This window comes from Mobula hypostoma, chromosome 21 (genome assembly GCF_963921235.1).
Source record: "Mobula hypostoma chromosome 21, sMobHyp1.1, whole genome shotgun sequence".
NCBI classification, from domain to species: Eukaryota; Metazoa; Chordata; class Chondrichthyes; order Myliobatiformes; family Myliobatidae; genus Mobula; species Mobula hypostoma.
In genome coordinates this window covers 48351300-48372446 of record NC_086117.1, presented here as the reverse complement: position 1 = coordinate 48372446, position 21147 = coordinate 48351300, and the positions used below count along the sequence as shown (strand labels likewise).

The 21147-nt window shown below is 44.2% G+C and overlaps 1 protein-coding gene across 1 annotated transcript in view; it reads left to right on the top strand.

Moving 5' to 3' along the window:
- Positions 1-21147, top strand: part of LOC134359714 (collagen alpha-1(XI) chain-like) — a 125369-nt gene that overhangs the window by 49643 nt on the left and 54579 nt on the right. The window contains exons 10-19 of the mRNA XM_063073232.1: positions 9-62; positions 540-593; positions 1079-1132; positions 7159-7212; positions 8977-9084; positions 10386-10439; positions 10569-10622; positions 10708-10761; positions 19043-19096; positions 19206-19259. Of these exons, the coding sequence (XP_062929302.1) occupies positions 9-62; positions 540-593; positions 1079-1132; positions 7159-7212; positions 8977-9084; positions 10386-10439; positions 10569-10622; positions 10708-10761; positions 19043-19096; positions 19206-19259 (594 nt within the window). The remainder of the gene's footprint in view (positions 1-8; positions 63-539; positions 594-1078; positions 1133-7158; positions 7213-8976; positions 9085-10385; positions 10440-10568; positions 10623-10707; positions 10762-19042; positions 19097-19205; positions 19260-21147) is intronic.

Genomic DNA, 21147 nt, shown 5'->3' with positions numbered 1-21147 from the left:
TTCAACAGGGTGCTGTAGGTTTGACTGGCATTCCAGGTCCAGTAGGAGATCGTGGACAAGCTGTAAGTACAGGGCAACCTTTTGCTTCATATAACCTCAAACCATACAGCACAGGAACAGGCCATTCAGCCCATCCATTCTGTGCTTTGTTTCAGACATTCAGCTTGCACGTGAAATGTACACATTCACTGCAGGATTTGCACAAGTATCACTGGGAGCCACTGTGGCCCGGCAGTTATTGCCACTGCCTCCCTGCTCCAGGGACCTGGTTGAAGCCTGTCGTCCAGTTCTGTCTGTGCGGAGTTTGCATGCTCTCACCATGACACATGGGTTTCCCCCGGTGATCGAGCTTCCTCCCACATGCCAAAGATGTCCTGGTCCACAGGGGAATGGCAAAAGAATTAAATGGGACCAAAGGATAATTTGCAAAGGTTAATGGAAAAATGAAGAAGGGGGGAATGAGTTGGCAGGCATCCAGTAGACCAAAAGGTCTTCTTTGTCTTAAGTAAGCAGGCTTTCAGTTTCCATTTATTTTACAGGGTCTGATGGGACCGCCTGGATCCCCTGGAGAAGATGGTGCCAAAGGAGAAAAGGTATTTTCAAAGGAATGATTCTTGATGATGATATGGAAACAGTTCGTGTCCTTACTGCTTAAATGTCAGTGGTTTAAATGCAGACAGCCTGTTGCAGAAAAGCAACAGGTACTAGAATTGTGATCAAATGCAGGAAGTGCTGGAACTCTAATCAGAGGGCATACGTGGAGAGACAGAGATGGTGTTTCAAATTTGTGGTACTTCATCACAATGCATTTATTGTAACTAAAAATGGTTATCCAAGCTCAATAAACTCCCCGGATGTTGACTTGATATCGTGAATATTCTGTTTTATTTTAGGTTTCAGTGTCTGCAAAATTTGCTTTTCCATTGTATATATTAAAGTTGCAGTGGGATTTACAATGGTGTTTGACGGCCATAAAAATTTATTCATGAAACATGGACCTCCACAATCTGATTTTAAAGTGGTATAAATACAGGCAACAGGTTTATGTTGTTTATCTTTCCTTGTATTTTGTTGTCAGGGTGAATTAGGACCTCTTGGAATTCCTGGACTCATTGGTGACACAGGAGCTGAGGTGGGAGAAATGTTTATAAATGAAAATCATGATGTGTTTGCGAAACCCACACAAGAATTAAGAAGTTTGACAGGAGCATCTTCAGTCAGCAAATGGTAGAATGAATCATGGAACACAAAAACAAGTCCTTCAGCATAAACAGTCTTTGTGACCAAGGATACCATATAAACTGGCGCCATTGTTAATGAGTTTGAGTTTCAGTGGTCACGAGGATGGTAAACAGTAGATGTAGCCAGCAGTTTGAGGTGTCTCCATAAAATACATTTCATTCTCACCCCTTTTCTTCTCCTCACATCCCATCATCTCCCGCTCTTCCCCCCTTTCCTTTTATTCCAAGCTCCATTGTCCTCTCCTATTAGATTCCTCCTTCTTCAGCCCTTTTTCTGTTCCACCTATCACCTCCTAGCTTCTGACTTCATCCCCCTTCTCCCAACCAACCACCTTCTCCACTCAGGTGATCTCACTTATCACCTACCAGCTTGTGCTCCTTCCCCACCCCCAACCTCCTTATTCTGGCTTCTGTTCCCTTCATTTCCAGTTCAAGATGAAGGGTCTCGGCCTGAAACATCGACAGATTGTCCTCCCCCCCCCCACCCCCACGCCACCACTGGGTGCTGCTTAACCTGAGGAGCTCCGCCAGTATTTTGTGCATATTGCTCGACGTCCTGAGAATAGTCAAGGAAGCAAGGAGCCATCCCTGGCCCTAGTCCCAGGATCTGCTCAGTGGTTCTGTTATTCATCAGCTTCAGGGATTGTTGACAATGCCAGTATTTACTGGCAAACCCTAATTGTCCTAGAACTACACCATCTATAGTCTTATTCCTCAGTTCTGTCCGCACACTCTCCTTCCTAGTTCCCAGTTCCTTTGAACACAGGAGAGTGAAAGGTGACCTTATAGAATTACTCAACAGTATGAGGTAGATGGTAACAGTACTTCCCCAAGGTAGGGGAGACCAAAACCAGGGGGCCATAGGTTTCAGTGTGAGGGGGAAATATTTAAAAAGGACCTGAGGGGCGGGTGGTGAGTACAGGGAGGTGGTTGAGGAAGGTATTATAGTATCATTTTAAAATCACTTAGATAGGTACATGGAGGTACAGTGCAAAGAGAAATATTGCCTGAAAGCAACTATTGGTGGGCATTGTGGTTGGCATATACTCGGTGGAACAAGGGGCCTACACCATTGAGGCAAGGAAAGAATGGTACTGTGGAGGAACAAGTGTTGTGGAAAATCTAGTCAAGAGTAAGAAAGAAACTGACTTATGGTTTAGGAAACAAGGATCAGACAGGGATCTAGAGAATTACAAGGTTGTCAGGAAGGAGCTGAAGAATGGACTTAGGAGAGCTGGAACAGGAGCATGAGAAGGAATTGGTGAATAACATCAAGGAAAACCCCAAGGGGATCTACACATGAAGAACAAGAGGATGATTAGAGTGAGGGTAGTGTAGGGTAGAAGAGGAAACATACCTGGAGTCGGAGGAGGTAAAGGAGGTTAATGAATACTTTGCTTCAGTATTCATCAGTGAGAGAGACATTGACATTTGTGAGAATAGCGTAAAACTAGAACAGGACATCATTAGGAAAGAGGACGTATTCTTACGGGAGGATGAAACAACTGTGGCTGACAAGAGAAGTGAAAGACAGCATAAAAGCACAAGAGAGGGCATATAATATAGCAAAAAAAAAATAGTGGGAAGCTAGACAATTGAAAAGCTTTTAAAAACCAGCATAAGACAACTAAAAAATGCAATAAGGAGAGAAAAGATAATTTATGAAGGTAAGATAGCCCATAGTATATTAAAAAATACCAAAAGTTTTATCAGATGTACAAAGAGTAAAGGAGAGGGAAGAGTGGATATCAGACTGCTGGAAAATTATGCTGAGGGGACAAAGCAATGGCAGACGAGCTCAATAAGTATTTTGTGGCTGCTTTCACTGTTGAAGCCACTAGCAATAGTCCAGATATTTGAGAGTGTCAGGGATCAGAAGTGAGTGTAGCTGTTATTGCTATGGAGAAGGTGATTGGGAACCTGAACCTTGACCAGATGGACAACAACCCAGGGGTCTGAAAGAGGTAGCTGAAAAGATTGTGGAGGTATTAATAGTGATCATTCAAGAATCACTAGATTCTGGAATGTCCCCAAAGGACTGGACATTTGCAAACGTCACTCCACTCTTAAGAAGGGAGAGAGGCAAAAGACAGGAAATTATAGACCAGTTAGCCTGATCTTAGTGGCTGAGAAGATGTTGAAATATATTCTTAAGCAAGAGGTTTTGGGTGGCTCGGAGGCTCATGATAAAACAGACTGTAGTCAGCATGGTTTCCTTAAATGGAAACCTTGCCTGATAAACCCATTGGAATTCTTTGAGGAAACAACAGGCAGGGTAGACACAGGAGAATAGGTGGATGTTAGTTATTTGGATTTCAGAAAGCCTTTGACAAGGTGTCGAACACGAAGCTGCTAAATAAAATAGGAGCCCGTGGTATTACAGGAAAGATACTAGCATGGACAGAAGATAGGCTGACTGGCAGGAAGCAGAGTGGGAATAAAGGAGGCCTTTTCCGGTTGGCTGCTGCTGTTCCGCGGGGGTCGGTACTGGGACTGCTTCTTTTCGTGTTGTGTGTCGACGATTTGGATGATGGAATTATTGGCTTTGTGGCCAAGTTTGCAGACGATACAAAAATAGGTGGAGTGGCAGGCAGTATTGAGGAAGCAGGAATTCTGCGGAAGGAATTAGACAGATTAGAAGACTGGGTAAAGAATCTGCAGATGCAATATAGTGTAGGGAGGTGTATGGTCCTGCACTTTGACAGAAGGAATAAAAATTAAGACTATTTATGGGGAGCAAATTCAGAAATTGGAAGTACAAAGGGTCTTGGGTGTTCCCATGCAGGATTTCCTTCAGGTTATATTGGAGGTTGAGTCAATGGGAAGGAAGGCAAATGCAACGTTAGCATTCATTTTGGGAGGACTAGAATGTAAAAGCAATGATGTAATGCTGAGGCTTGATAAGGCATCGACCAGACCACTTTTGGAGCATTGTGAGCATTGTGAAAATTCTTGTGAATCTCCTCTAAAGAAAGAAGAAATGACAGGGTTAGCGTATGACAAATGTTTGATGACTCTGGGCTATTCTGGCTGGAGTTTATAAGAATGAGGGGGAATCTCGTTGAATCCTACTGAACATTGAAAGGCCTAGAAAGAATGGATGTGAAGAGGATGTTTCCTTTAGTGGGAGAGTCTAGGAGCAAAGGGCAAAGCCTCAGAAAAGAAAGACATGCCTTTAGAAAAGAAATGAGGAGGAATTCCTTTAGCCTGAGTGTGGTGAGTCTGTGGAATTCATTATCACAGATAGCTGTGGAGGCCAAGTCATTGAGTGTAATTAAAGTGGAGCTTGATTGGTTCTAGGTTAGTAAGGGTGTCAGAGGCCATGGGGAGAAGGCAGGAGAATGAGGTTGAGAGAGATAATAAATCAGCCATGATTAAATGGCGGAGCAGGCTTGATGGGCTGAATGGCTGAATTCTGCTCGTATGTTTTATGGTGCAGGAACTTTTCAGGGCCAGACAGGTTACTACGGGAAGTGAGGGAAGAGATTGCTGTGCCTTTGGCAATGATGTTTGCATCATCGCTGGCTACAGGAGTAGATCTAGAACATGACTGGAGGCTGGCAAATGTTCTTACTTTGTTCAAGAAAGGGAGTAGGGATTTCCCTGGGAATTACAGACCAGTGAGACTTGCTTTAGTACTGGGTAAATTATTAGAGAAGGTTTTTGGAGACAGGATTTACATACATTTTGAGAAACATAGTCTGATTAGAGATAGTCAGCATGGTTTGTGAGGTTGAGATCCTGCCTCACAGCCCTGATTTTATTCTTTGAAAATGTAAAGAAGCACATTGATAAAGATCTAGTAGTTATTATGGTGTATATGGATTTTAGTGAGGCATTTGAAAAGGTTCCCCATGGTAGGCTTGTTTAGAAAGTCAGGAGGCATAGGATCTGGGGATTCCTGACTACTTCCTTCCTATAGTGAGCTGATCAGAAATGAACACAATATTCCAAATGTGGTCAAACCAGGGCTTTATAGAACTGCAACATCGGCTTGCTGATAAAAGGCAGAGTGAGGGTAGATGTAGGTGGTGCATATTCCAGCTGGAGTTTGGTGACCAGTGGTATTCTGCAGAATCCCTTTGTTAGTCAAGAGATTGAGTTCAAGAGACGGGAGGTAATGTTGCTGTTGTATAAGACCCTGGTTAGACCGCACTTGGAATATTGTATTCAATTCTGGTCGCCTCATTACAGGAAGGATGTGGAAGCTTTAGAGAGGGTGCAAAGAAGATTTACTAGGATGCTGCCGGGATTAGAGGGTATGTCTTATGACGATAATTTTAGTGAACTAGGGCTTTTCTTTTTGGATGAGAGGTGACAATATGAGAGACGTACAAAATGATAAGAAGCATAGACTGAGTGGACAGCTGGAGACCTTCTCCCAGGGTGGAAATGGTTAGTACGAGGGGGCAGAATTTTAATGTGACTGGACCAAAGTATAAGGGGGATGTCAGCGGTAAGTTCTTTACACAGAGAGTGGTGGGTGAGTGGAACTCCCTGTCAGGAGTGGTGGTTGAAGCAGACACATTAGGGCATTTATGAAACTCTCAGTTAGGCACATGGATGATAGAAAAATGGAGGGCTATATCAGAGGGTAGGGTTATATTCATCTTAGCAGGTTAAAAAATCAGCACAACATTGTAGGCCGAAGGGTCTATACTGTGCTGTAGTGTTCTGTGTTCTATGTTCTGTCTGTAGTGTACGGCTCTATGACTTTATGATATATACTAACCATGATCCTAGTCTTTGACCATATACTAACCCATATCTGTGACCATACAGCTCATCAATAGTCCAGAACATCGAACATCAAACAGTACAGCACAGTATGAGCTTTTCCATCCACAATGTTCTACCAACCTTTATATATTAATTTCTCCATGATCAATCTAATCCTTTCCTCCTACAAAGGCCATAACATATAATTCTTCTTACATCCACATGCCTATCTAAGAGTCTTTCTAGTCAAGAGTCAACCATGTAAGGCAAACCTGCAAAATCCAAGTAGTTGTCTTCATTTTAAACATGACTGATGAGAGGCATTGATCGTGTGGATAGTCAAAGGCTTTTTTCCCCAGGGCTGAGATTGCTAGCACGAGTGGGCACAGTTTTAAGGTGCTTGGAAGCAGGTACAGAGGAAATGTCAGGGCTAAGTTTTTTTATGCAGAGAGTGGTGAGTGGGTGGAATGGGCCGCCGGTGATGGTGGTGGAGGCGGATACGATATGGTCTTTTAAGAGACTCCTGGATAGGTACATGGAGCTTAGAAAAATAGAGGGCTATGGGTAACCCTAGGTAATTTCTAAAGTAAGTACATGTTCGGCACAGCATTGTGGGTGGAAGGGCCTGTATTGTGCTGTAGGTTTTCTTTGTTTCTACCTGGCTCAGTTGTTTGCAGAAACCAGCCTCCCTCCATGGACTCCGTCTACACTTCTTGTTGCCTCAGTACAGTGGTCGGCATAGTTGAAGACCCCGCCAAGCCTCAATCTTCTCTCTTCTCCCTTCAGGCAGAAGCTAAAAAAAGCCAGAAAGCACATACAGCCAAGCTCTAGGACAGCTTCTATCCCACTGATATCAGATGTCTTGTACGATAGGATGGATTCTTTCCTTCACAATCTACCTCATTATGATCTTGCACTCTAATGTTTACCTGTACTGCACTTTCTGTAACGACGACACTTTATTCTGCATTGTTATTGTTTTAGCTTGTTCTGCCTCAATCCACTGTGCAATGATTTGATCTATATGAACAGTATGCAAGACACGCTCTTCACTGTGTCACAGTGCACGTAACAATAATATACCAATTCCAATAATAATATACTATTACCAAGATATAAAGTAAACTTGCTTTAAAAAATGTAAAGCATGCAAAGCGAACCTTTGCCATCTGTTTAATATTTTTCTTCAAAACTCTAGGGATTAGCTGGCGAGAAGGGAGATGCAGGAGAATTTGGCAGTCCTGGGTCCACTGTAAGTATATGTCATTGTTCAGAAAGTGAGAATGCTAAAGCAGTTTTCACATTGATTTTCAGCAGGGGTCTTTGTGAAAGTGGGGTAATGAATGCGATGCCCAGAACCTGCCCTGGGTGTCAGCACAGAAAGTTTAACACTTTGCTGTCTCCTAAAATGGATTTGTTGTTTCACCACAGCAGCCGGTTAATGACCGTGGGAGGGGACAGACAGAAGGGGAATGGTGTAGATGATAACAGTTGAGAAGTATTGTTCAGTCAGGATGAGTTTACCTTTTGAAGGCAGATGCTTGAACACCACGGCAAGATTTGTCCCTCTGCTTCCTCCCTGAAGAAGAGCTGACTCACATACCTGGAAAATCCCACAATCCAGTTTCTTGTATCTGATCTTGTATCAGTTGCTGATCTTGTATCTCAGCACCACTTTGCCGCACTGGGTCCTTGTCTCCATTAACGACTAAAAACCTATCAATCTAATCTTGAATCTACAAAGAAACTGAACCTACTTGTGCAGAAAATTCCAAATAATTGCTGCCATCTGGGTGAAGAAATACTTTCTCTCTGGGTCCAGGATGGCTAACGCCTTATTCTGAGCAGCACTGTTGAGCTATAGATCGTCAATCCCCAAACTGGATTCATTGTACACCTAGAGCATTATACCCCCAGAACCAGCAACACTTAGAGCATTGTACACCAAGAACCAACAACATCTGGAGTATTGTACATCTTGAACCAGTAAAACCTAGAGTACTGTACACCTAGAGCATTGTACACCTAGAAACAACAACACTCAGAGCATTGTGCACCTAGAATGAGCAACTCCTAGAATACTACACAGCTAGAACCAGCAACACCTCAAGCATTGTACACCTAGAACCAACAATACAGAGCATTGTACACCTTGAAACAACACTTACAACATTGTACAGCTAGAACCAGCAACACCAGGAGCATTTTACAACTAGAACCCGCAACACTTTGTACATTGCACACCTGGAATCAGAAACACAATGAATATTGCACAACTAGTCCAATCAGCACCTAGAAGATTGCACATTGAGAACCAACAGTAGGTACAATGTTGCACACCTAGAAAGAGCAAAACCTGGGACATTGCACCTCTAGAACTAGTAACACCCAGAACATTGCAATTTAGCATGAGCAAACATTAGTACACTGGACCCTTGGAGCCAGTAATGTACGATTCAGTTGCTCCTTTATGACTCCTTTCACATAGTTTAAAGGTCAGGCTTGCTTTTGTTGGAACAGGAGTGAAGGAGGGAGGGAATCAGATACTGGGAGCAAGGAGGATCAGCAACGAAGGAGGAAACTCTCAGGGTCAGGGTCAGAGATGATACGGCCAGGTGGGTGAGATAAGGATATTACTTTCCTGCTGCAGGCCCATCCTCCAGTCACCACTGTGGAAGGTGGACCTTGTTGTGCATTACATGTCCCGGGTCTGCTGCAATGCTCCAAGCTAGCATTGTAGTGGGAATCAGGGCACCTTAGGTGTTACTGACATGGAATTGGATTGGATTCACAGCATAAATTACACAGTTTAAGTTTTTAAGAAATGCAGATTGATATGGAAAATTGTTGCCATTGCTCTTCACTCTAGAAAATATCACTCTTCAACTGGGAAAAACAACATTATACAATGCAATTAATGGGCAGATATGAGATGGATAATGTACTGATATACTACTTCAAATTATTGCGTTCCTATATGTTCTTACACACCTTTGGTTAAAATCATATGATACAGGGTCCATCAGGTTCCATGGGATCAAAAGGCTCCCCAGGCCCCAAGGGTGACCTCGGACTTCAGGGAGTGAAGGGTGAGAGTGGTCCCAAGGGTGAACCCGGACCCATGGTGAGTTACCTGCCTTTCCATTCCAAGCTGATAGTCGAGTTCCCTATCAACTTTGAGGAAGTGAAATGATTTACATCTGTCGTTCTGCAAAATCTTGACATCCTTTACTAAACAGATTGAAAGCATTTGATTTTCAGGAAAAGTGCAATGTCTGTAATGATTTCTAATTATTTGAGTGTAAAACAAAATTGGCTACAAATTCAATACCAGTGTGTTCAACCAATCTATTCAGATATAAAATCCATTGTGTGTGAAACATTGTCAAAGTAGACCCTTGTCTTAGAAACCCTTGTAGAAGGCAGGGTAACACACATAAAAGTTGCTGGTGAACGCAGCAGGCCAGGCAGCATCTCTAGGAAGAGTACCTTCCTAGAGATGCTGCCTGGCCTGCTGCGTTCACCAGCAACTTTTATGTGTGTTGCTTGAAATTCCAGCATCTGCAGATTTCCTCGTAGAAGGCAAAGTGTTTATTTGGGTTATTCAAAGTAATTTACTCAGAAGAGCAGTCCAGGGTTTACACATTCTCCTCAAAGTCCCCAGATTGTAATCGGCGTCCTACACATACAGCTGAAGAGCCCAAGTGACTTCAGTCAGAGTTTCTATTTTGTTCTGTACCACTCTATGAATTGATGATGTTTTTAACTTCCACCTGAGCCTCTGTTGTCCCACCATCAGAATCTTTCATTCCTTTCTCCACCACTTATGCATCCTCCTTCCTCTTCAGCTATCCGAACAACAGAAGTAGTCTCATGCCTACCTTGCCATTCAATAAGATCATTCTCCTTTCCTCATTTTACCGTTTGAGTCCTGTAACACCTAAAAATCTATGGATCTTGTCCTGAATACATTGGCAACTAATCTCCAGAGTCCTCTCACGTCATACATTCCAGAGAGTCACTGCCCTCTGGGTGAAGACTTTTAATCTTATCTCAGGTTTTATCCTTTGTTTTTGAAACTGTGTCCCCTGGTTCTAGACGTTCCAGCCAATTGTCATATCATCCCTGCATCAACCCTGTGAAGCCTATCAGAAATGTATGGAATTCTGTGAAATCACCTCTAAGCCTAGTATGGGTCCATTTACCTTCATTTCTACTCATAGAACAACAATCTGCACCTCAGAAGTCCATCTGCTGAATGTTGGCTTACACTCCATTGAGTCTATTCTTCCTTGCCTAGGGAGGCCAGACCTGTGCACAGTATTCCAGGTGTACAGGGGCCCAGTGTGGTTATGTACTTTAACTTAGTTTCATTAATTTCAGTCTACACCTAGAGTAATTGACTAACAAAATTCATACTTTCAGGGGCCAGATGGAGTATCTGGAGAACGAGGTCCAACAGGGAAAACAGGAATGAAGGTAGGTGATAACATTAAATCCTTGGCACAACTAAAATTGTAAAATACATAGTATTTTGCAATTTTCCCTGCCTTCATTATGAATTTACAATTGGAAATCGATCCAATTCACTCCAATCTATCCAATTAGGGTCCTACTGGTGAGCAAGGACCACAGGGTGAAGATGGACATCCAGGCAGAATGGTAAATACTAATTCCTTTTTCTAAACTAAGGCATAAATACCCTCTTCCCTGCCATATTTTAAATGTACTTTGTTTCTACCTTCAGGGTCCAAGAGGCCAAGAAGGTTCTGAAGGCAAGAAAGGGGTCAAAGGAGAAAAGGTGAAGTAATTTCAAAGAATGGTTGAACCATTTAGTCACGAATGGTGGTTGAGGCTTCGAGTTCTACATTTGGGAAGTTATACTGTAGTTTTATAAAACTCTGGTATGGTTGCATTGGAGTACTGCATTCAGTTCTGGTCACCCCACTATAGATAGGACGTTGAGGCTTTGGAGAGGGTGCGGAAGAGGTTTACCAGGATGCTGTCTGGGTTAGAGGGCATGTGCTACAAGGAAAGTTTGTGCAAGATTGAGTTGTTTTCTCTGGAGCAAGAAGGCTGAGGGGAGACCTAATAGCGGTTTATAAGATTATGAGAGGCATAAATAGAGGAGACAGACACTATCTGTTTCCTTGGATCGAAATGTCTCGTACCACACAGCATGCATTTAAGATGAGAGGAGGTAATTTCAAAAAGGATTTGTTGGTCCTTTTCTTTCTACACAGAGAGATGTGGGTGCCTGGAACACACTGCCAGGGATGGTGGTGTAAACTAATGTGATTGAGGTATTCAATTGGCTCTAAGGCAGAGAATGGAGGGTTATGGACATTTAAATGTGAAATACCCTTAGAGAATAAGACCATATATTTTGGGGATATACCTCAAGAATGGATGAAAAGAGTTAAGTATTTAATGAATGTACTGCTGGTGGCTGGTAAAAAGACCCTTACCAGGAAATGATTATCACAGGAGAGCCCAATTTTAAATGTGTGGATGGAAATTACAATGGATATTTACATAATGGAGAAGATAACAGCATCTGTTAATCATAAGTTGGAACAATTTTATTCATACTGGAAAAAATGGTTTAACTACATAACACCTCATAGGCCTGATTTTATTCTCACAATCAATGAATATGTTGTAAAAGATAACTCCCTACTCTGTACATAGTTTTCTTCTTTCAATTGTTCTTTCTTTCCTCTCCTTTCTATAAGTGTATAGCTCAGATAAATATTATGTGGAGATTTGTGGCAAATATGATTATATGATACATATGTATGGTATCTGAAATACATCTTATGGAAATGTTTGTTTGATGATGAAATTCAATAAAAAATAAATTACAAAAAAAGAAAGCAGCAACACAGGGCAAAACATAAAAAATACTGTACATTACAATAAATAAATTCAGAGTGCAAAAGAGGGATAACAAGGTAGTGTTCCTGGTTTAATCTGATGGTAGAGGGGAAGAAGATGTTCCTAAAATGCTGAGGGTGGATCTTCAAGCTCCTGTACCCCCTCGCCGATGGTAGTAACAAGAAGCAGGCATGTTCCAGATGCTGAGGTTCCTTAGTGATGGGTGCCGCCTTCTAGAGATACTGTCTTTTGAAGATGTCCTCGATGGTAGGTGATGGAACTGGTTGAACCTACAACCGTCTGCAGCCTCTTTCAATTCTGTACATTGGAGCCTCCATGCCAGGCAGTGATACAACCAGTCTGAATGCTGTTCGCCGTGCACCTGTAGAAAGGTGCTGGTGTTTGGTGACATCCCAGATCTCCTCAGGCTCCCTAGCGATGCTGCCATGCTGCCTTTGTGATGAGTCAGCTGACGTGTCAATAGGATCAGTTCGACACAGTGCAGAATGGTGAAGGGATTGAGAAAGTATTAAATTCTAAAGTTAACCATAGATTAAAGTACAGAGCAGCAGAGTAGGTAATGATATAACAGCATCACTTTCTGTAGTTCAGGTGGTTCCTTCTCAGCTTCTGGTCTGTTAATAAACGAAAGCTTCCAGGCTGATTATGGTAGATATTTCTGATTAATCAGCAGATAGTAGCAAGGGCCACAAGATCAAATCATCTGTACTCAGCTAAAGTAATTTGCTCAGTGGCATATTGGAATATAAGATATAGGAGCAGAATTAGGCCATTTGGCCCATCGTATCTGCTCTGCCATTTCATCATGGCTGATCCAATTTTCCTCTCAGCCCCAGTCTCCTGCCTTCTCTCCATATCCCTTCCTACCCTGACCAGTGAAGAACCTATCAACCTCTGCCTTAAATATACATAAGGACTTGGTCTCCATAACTTCCTGTGGCAAAGAATTCCACAGATTCACCACTCTCTAGTTGAAGAAATTCCTCCTCATCTCCGTTCTAAAAGAACGCCCCTCTATTCTGAGGCTGTGTCCTTTGGTCTTAGACTCTCCCACCACAGTAAACATCCTCTCCACATCCACTCCATCAAGGCTTTTCATAATTCGATAGGTCACCCCTCATTCTTCTGAATCCTAGTGAATACTCTTCCCAACATTGCATTCCATCTGCCATATTTTTGCCCATTCTCCGTATCTGTCTGTCCTTCTGTAGCCTCTCTGCTTCCTCAAAACTACCTGCTCTTCACTTACCTTCATATCATCTGCAAACTTTGCAACAAAGCCAACAATTCCATCATCCAAATCATTAACATGTTATGTAAAAAGAATTTGTCCCAACACAGACACCCATGGAGCACCACTAGTCACTGAAAATCAACCAGAAAAGGCTCTCTTGATTCCCACTCTTTGCCTGCTGCTAAGGAGCCACTGCTTTATCCATGCTAGAATCTTTCCTGTAATACCATGGGCTCGTAGCTTGTTAAGCAACCTCATGTGTGGCACCTTGTCAAAGGCCTTCTGAAAATCCAAGTACGCAACATCAACTGATTCTCCTTTGTCTATCCTGCTTGTTATTTCTTCAAAGAATTCCTACTGATTTGTCAGGTCAAGATTTTCTCTTGAAGAAACCATGCTGACTGCCGCCTGCTTTATCATGTGCCTTCAAGTACCCTGAGACATCTTCCTTAATAATCGACAGCAACATCTTCCCAACCACTGAGGTCAGACTGACTGGCCTATAGTTTCCTTTCTTCTGCTTCTCTCCCTTCTTGAAGAGTGGTGTGATACTTGCAATTTTCCAGACGTACAGAACCATTCCAGATTGCTGTGATTCTTGAAAGATCATTATTAATGCCTCCATGATCTCTTCAGCCACCTCTTTCCAACCTCTGGGGTGTACACCATCTGGTCCAGGTGACTAATCTGCCTTAAGACCTTTCAGTTTCCCAAGGACCTTCTCTTTAGTTATGGTAACTTCACACACTTCATGCCTCCTGACACCTGGAACTTCCACCATACCGCTAGTGTGTTTCACAGTGAAGACTGATGCAAAATACTTATTCATTTTGTCCGCCATTTTGTTGTACCCCGTTACTACCTCTCCAGCATTGTTTTCCAGTGGTCCGATACCCACTCTCACCTCTTTTTACACTTTATGTATCCAATGAAACTTTTGGTATCCTCTTTATCCTCTTTGGGTAGCTTCCTTTCGTCTTCCATCTTTACCTTCTTAATGACTTTTTAGTTGCCTTCTGTTGGTTTGTCAAAGCTTCCCAATCCTCTAACTGCCCACTAATTTTTACTCTATTATGTGCCCTCTCTTTGGCTTTTATTTTGGCTTTGACTTCTCTTATTAGCCACGGTTATGTCATCTTTCCTTTAAAATACTTCTTCTTCTTTGGGATGTATATGCTGTGCCTTCCAAGTTGCTTCCAGAAATTCCAGCCATTGCTGCTCTGCCGTCATCCCTGCCTGTGTTCTTTTCCAATTAATTCTAGCCAAATCCTCCCTCAAAGTACTTCCCTTTACTCCCCAGTAACACTGATTCATCTGACCTTAGCTTCTCCTTCTCAAATTTCAGCGTAAATTTGGTCATATTATGATCACTTGCCCCTAATGGTTCTTTTACCTGACAATCTCCAATCAATTCTGATTCATTGCACAACACCCAACTCTGTCTTCCTGCCTATCCTGTCAATACAATGTGCATTCTTGGACATTAATGTCCCAGTTACAATCTTCCAGCCATGATTCAGAGATGCCTGTAACATCATACCTGCCAATCTGCATCTGTGCTGCAAGTCCATCTACCTTATTCTGTATACTACGCACATACAAATACAACAGCTTCAGTCTTGTATTCACCCTTTTTGATTTTGTTGCACTATGCTCAACCTTTTGAATCCTATAACAACAGGAATTCTGCAGATGCTGGAAGTTCAAGCAACACACATCAAAGTTGCTGGTGAACACAGCAGGCCAGGCAGCATCTCTAGGAAGAGGTACAGTCGAAGTTTCAGGCCGAGACCCTTCGTCAGGACTAACTGAAGGAAGAGCTAGTAAGAGATTTGAAAGTGGGAGGGGGAGGGGGAGATACAAAATGATAGGAGAAGACAGGAGGGGGACGGATGGAGCCGAGAGCTGGACAGGTGATTGGCAAAAGGGATATGAGAGAATCATGGGACAAGAGGTCCAGGGAGAAAGTCAAGGGGAGGGGGGAACCCAGAGGATGGGCAAGGGGTATAGTCAGAGGGACAGAGGGAGAAAAAGGAGAGTGAGAGAAAGAATGTGTGTACAAAAATAAATAGCAGATGGGGTACGAGGGGGAGGTGGGGCATTAGCGGAAGTTAGAGAATTCAATGTTCATGCCATCAGGTTGGAGGCTACCCAGACGGAATATAAGGTGTTGTTCCTCCAACCTGAGTGTGGCTTCATCTTTACAGTAGAGGAGGCCTTGGATAGACATGTCAGAATGGGAATGGGACTGGAATTAAAATGTGTGGCCACTGGGAGATCCTGCTTTCTCTGGCGGACAGAACGTAGGTGTTCAGCAAAGCAGTCTCCCAGTCTGCGTCGGGTCTCGCCAATATATAGAAGGCCACATCGGGAGCACCGGACGCAGTATATCACCCCAGCCGACTCACAGGTGAAGTGTCGCCTCACCTGGAAGGACTGTCTGGGGCCCTGAATGGTGGTGAGGGAGGAAATGTAAGGGTAATAATAAGGTTCGGATTGTTCCCAGTCCAACTTCACCCCTTCAGAATGCTCTGTTCTCCACTCCCTCCGCACTAATCCTAACCTTATTATTAAACCCGCCGATAAGCGGGGTGCTGTTGTAGTCTGGTGTACTGACCTCTACCTTGCCAAAGCGCAGTGACAACTCGCGGATACCTCCTCTTATTTACCCCTCGATCGTGACCCCACTAAGGAGCACCGGGCAATTGTTTCCCACACCATCACCGACTTTATCCGCTCAGGAGATCTCCCATCCACTGCTACCAACCTTATAGTTCCCACACCCCGCACTTCCCATTTCTACCTCCTACCCAAGATCCACAAACCTGCCTGTCCTGGCAGACCTATTGACTCAGCTTGCTCCTGCCCCACCGAACTCGTTTCTGCATACCTCGACATGGTTTTATCACCCCGTGTTCAATCCCTTCCTACCTATGTTCGTGACACTTCTCACGCTCTTAAACTTTTCGATGATTTTAAGTTCCTTAGCCCTCACCGCTTTATTTTCACCATGGATGTCCAGTCCCTATATACCTCCATCCCCCATCAGGAAGGTCTCAAAGCTCTCCGCTTCTTTTCAGATTCCAGACCTAATCAGTTCCCCTCTACCACCACTCTGCTCCATCTAGCGGAATTAGTCCTTACTCTTAACAATTTCTCCTTTGGCTCCTCCCACCTCCTCCAAACTAAAGATGTAGCCGTGGGCACCTGTATGGGTCCTAGCTATGCCTGCCTTTTTGTTGGCTTTGTGGAACAATCTATGTTCCGTACCTATTCTGGTATCTGTCCCCCACTTTTCCTTCGCCACATCGACGACTGCATTGGCGTTGCTTCCTGCACGCATGCTGAGCTCGTTGACTTTATTAACTTTGCCTCCAACTTTCACCCTGCCCTCAAGTTTACCTGGTCCATTTCCGACACCTTCCTCCCCTTTCTAGATCTTTCTGTCTCTATCTCTGGAGACAGCTTATCCACTGATGTCTACTATAAGCCTACTGACTCTCACAGCTATCTGGACTATTCCTCTTCTCACCCTGTCTTTTGCAAAAATGCCATCCCCTTCTCACAATTCCTCCATCTCCGCCGCATCTGCTCTCAGGATGAGGCTTTTCATTCCAGGAAGAGGGAGGTATCCTCCTTTTTTAAAGAAAGGGGCTTCCCTTCCTCCACCATCAACTCTGCTCTCAAACGCATCTCCCCCATTTCAAGCACATCTGCTCTCACTCCATCCTCCCGCCACCCCACTAGGAATAGGGTTCCCCTGGTCCTCACCTACCACCCCACCAGCCTCCGGGTCCAACATATTATCCTCCTTAACTTCTGCCACCTCCAACAGGATCCCACCACTAAGCACATCTTTCCCTCCCCCTCTCTCTCTCTGCTTTCCGCAGGGATCGCTCCCTACGTGACTCCCTTGTCCATTCATCTCCCCCAACCCTCCCCACTGATCTCCCTCCTGGCACTTATCCTTGTAAGCGGAACAAGTGCTACACATGCCCTTACACTTCCTCCCTTACCACCATTCAAGGCCCCAATCAGTCCTTCCAGGTGAGGCGACACTTCACCTGTGAGTCGGCTGGGGTGATATACTGCGTCTGGTGCTCCCGATGTGGCCTTTTATATATTGGCGAGACCCGACGCAGACTGGGAGTCAGCTTTGCTGAACATCTACGCTCTGTCCGCCAGAGAAAGCAGGATCTCCCAGTGGCCACACATTTTAATTCCACATCCCATTCCCATCCTGACATGTGTATCCACGGCCTCCTCTACTGTAAAGACGAAGCCACACTCAGGTTGGAGGAACAACACCTTATATTCCGTCTGGGTAGCCTCCAACCTGATGGCATGAACATTGACTTCTCTATATTGACTTCCCTAACTTCCGCTAATGCCCCACCTCCCCCTCATACCCCATCTGTTATTTATTTTTATACACACATTCTTTCTCTCACTCTCCTTTTTCTCCCTCTGTCCCTCTGACTATACCCCTTGCCCATTCTCTGGGTTCCCCCCCGTCCTTTGTCTTTCTCCCCGGACCTCCTGTCCCATGATCCTCTTGTATCCCCTTTGCCAATCACCTGTCCAGCTCTTGGCTCCATCCCTCCCCCTCCTGTCTTCTCCTATCATTTTGGATCTCCCCCTCCCCCTCCCACTTTCAAATCTCTTACTAACTCTTCCATCAGTTAGTCCTGACGAAGGGTCTCGGCCTGAAACGTCGACTGTACCTCTTCCTAGAGATGCTGCCTGGCCTGCTGCGTTCACCAGCAACTTTGATGTCTGTTTTGAATCCTATTGTAACTTTGTCTGAGTACTTACCAACATCTACTTCCACAATCTCTCCACAGACTGTTCCCATTCTCCTACAACTCTAGTTTAAACACTACTGTGCATTAACAAACATTCCTGCTAGGATATTAGTCCCCTCCAGTTCAGATACAAACCGTCCCTTGTGTGCAAGTCCCACCTCCCCTGGAAAAGAGCCCAATAATCCAAAAATCTTATGCCTTCTCACCTACACCAACTCCTTAACCACATATTAAACTGTATAATCTCACTAGTTCTAGCCTTACTAGCATGTGGCACTGGTAGAAATCCTGAAGTCACAACCCTGGAGGTCCTGCCTTTAACTTAGCACCACCTCCCTGAACTCCCTATGAGATGTCCCAAACCCTGGAACCCAGGAGGCAACGTACCAACGGGGAATCTCATTCTTGCCCACAGAATTTCCTGTCCATTCCCCTACCTAATGAATCCCCATTCACCACAGTGTGCTTCTTCTCCCCAGTTCCCTTCTGAGTCACAGAGCCAGAATCAATGCTAGAGACCACTTTGAATTGTTTGCTCAAAGCTCTATTACACCGTTGTGACCCACTCCTGCCTTTTATCCTCGGGATGATGACCTGATTGAAGTACCCTCCTCTCCAAACTTCCGATGTCCAGATTAGCCACTGGTCAAAACTCTGTATCTTCAGAAATTGCTTTTTTTTGTATGATTGTATGTCCTGATGTTGGAACAATGGAGGCAGTTAAGCTCTATTTCAGGATTTTGACGGAAAATGTTGACAATTCCATTCCTCCCCACTACTCTGCCCCCTGAATTCTTCCAGATGATTGTTTATTTCTCCAGAATCCAGCATCTGCAGTCTCTTGTGTTTCTCTGAGTGGTGAGCCAAGCACTTTTCCAAGGGAGCTTGATAAAGTAGACGCTTTCCTTCAAGGGAATCAGGAACCAGGGGTATAGTTTCAGAACATGTGTTGAACCAGTTAAGACAGGAGTGGGAAGGCTGAGACCTTTTCCAAAAGTTTGACTGTTTATGCCCCTCCATAGATGCTGCCTGACTTGTTGGATTCGTCCAGCATCGTGTTTCTCAAGATTTACGGCATCTGGGGGATCCCTTGTGTCACTTATGCTGTAACAGTTCTGGTATTCTCTCAACTATTTCTGTTTCAGGGTGATAATGGGCTGGATGGAATTCCAGGGCACCCAGGGAATCCAGGAAGAGAGGTACACATCACAATCCTAACAACAAATTCCTCCGACAGCAAAACAAATCACATTTCTCTGGCAACATATGGTAGTTAATATTCTGGGGACATTATTTTCCCTGTTCTAGGGGAAGAGGGGAAAAGCAGGACCAAGAGGACCAAGAGGGAATAAAGGACTAAAGGTAAGACACAGTATTTGTTTTTCTAGAAAGCCTTCACAATTCAGGTCAAAGTTCCTGCTGGGAAACTATACCTGCAATTAAAACCATTATCAAGAATCTAAAAAAAGAATGTTTCTGTATCATCCTGAGGCTTTGGATAGTCGCCAGGGCAAAGCTATTCAGAATATAGGAAGAGAAGGGTCTCGGCCTGAAACGATGACTGTTCCGTTATTTCTATAACTGCTGCCTGAGTTACTGAGTTCCTCCTGCATTTTGTGCACATTGCTCTGGATTTCTTCTAGAACATAGAATAGTGCAGCACAGTACAGGCCCTTCAGCCCACAATGTTGTGCCAACCCTCAAACCCTGCCTCCCATATAAGCCCCCAACTTAAATTTCTCCATATACCTGCCTAATAGTCTCTTAAACTTCACTAGTGTATCTGCCTCCACCACTGACTCAGGCAGTGCATTCTACGCACCAACCACTCTCTGAGTAAAAAACCTTCCTCTAATATCCCCCTTGAACTTCCCACCCCTTACCTTAAAGCCATGTCCTCTTGTATTGAGCAGTGGTGCCCTGGGGAAGAGGCACTGGCTATCCACTCTATCTATTCCTCTTATTATCTTGTACACCTCTATCATGTCTCCTCTCATCCTCCTTCTCTCCAAAGAGTAAAGCCCTAGCTCCCTTAATCTCTGATCATAATGCATACTTTCTAAACCAGGCAGCATCCTGGTAAATCTCCTCTGTACCCTTTCCAATGCTTCCACATCCTTCCTATAGTGAGGTGACCAGAACTGGACACAGTACTCCAAGTGTGGCCTAACCAGAGTTTTATAGAGCTGCATCATTACATCGCGACTCTTAAACTCTATCCCTGGACTTATGAAAGCTAACACCCCATAAGCTTTCTTAACTACCCTATCCACCTGTGAGGCAACTTTCAGGGATCTGTAGACATGTACCCCGAGATCCCTCTGCTCCTCCTACCAAGTATCCTGCCATTTACTTTGTACTCTGCCTTGGAGTTTGTCCTTCCAAAGTGTACCACTTCACACTTCTCCAGGTTGAACTCCATCTGCCACTTCTCAGCCCACTTCTGCATCCTATCAATGTCTCTCTGCAATCTTTGACAATCCTCTACACTATCTACAACACCACCAACCTTTGTGTCGTCTGCAAACTTGCCAACCCACCCTTCTACCCCAACATCCATGTCGTTAATAAAAATCAGGAAAAGTAGAGGTCCCAGAACAGATCCTTGTGGGACACCACTAGTCACTATCCTCCAATCTGAATGTACTCCCTCCACCACCACCCTCTGCCTTCTGCAGGCAAGCCAATTCTGAATCCACCTGGCCAAACTTCCCTGGATCCCATGCCTTCTAACTTTCTGAATAAGCCTACCGTGTGGAACCTTGTCAAATGCCTTACTAAAATCCATATAGATCACATCCACTGCACTACCCTCATCTATATGCCTGGTCACCTCCTCAAAGAACTCTATCAGGCTTGTTAGACACGATCTGCCCTTCACAAAGCCATGCTGACTGTCCCTGATCAGACCATGATTCTCTAAATGCCTATACATCCTATCTCTAAGAATCTTTTCCAACAGCTTTCCCACCACAGACGTAAGGCTCACTGGTCTATAATTACCCGGACTATCCCTACTACCTTTTTTGAACAAGGGGACAGCATTCGCCTCCCTCCAATCCTCCGGTACCATTCCCGTGGACAACGAGGACATAAAGATCCTAGCCAGAGGCTCAGCAATCTCTTCTCTCGCCTCGTGGAGCAGCCTGGGGAATATCCCGTCAGGCCCCGGGGACTTATCTGTCCTAATATATTTTAACAACTCCAACACCTCCTCTCCCTTAATATCAACATGCTCCAGAACATCAAC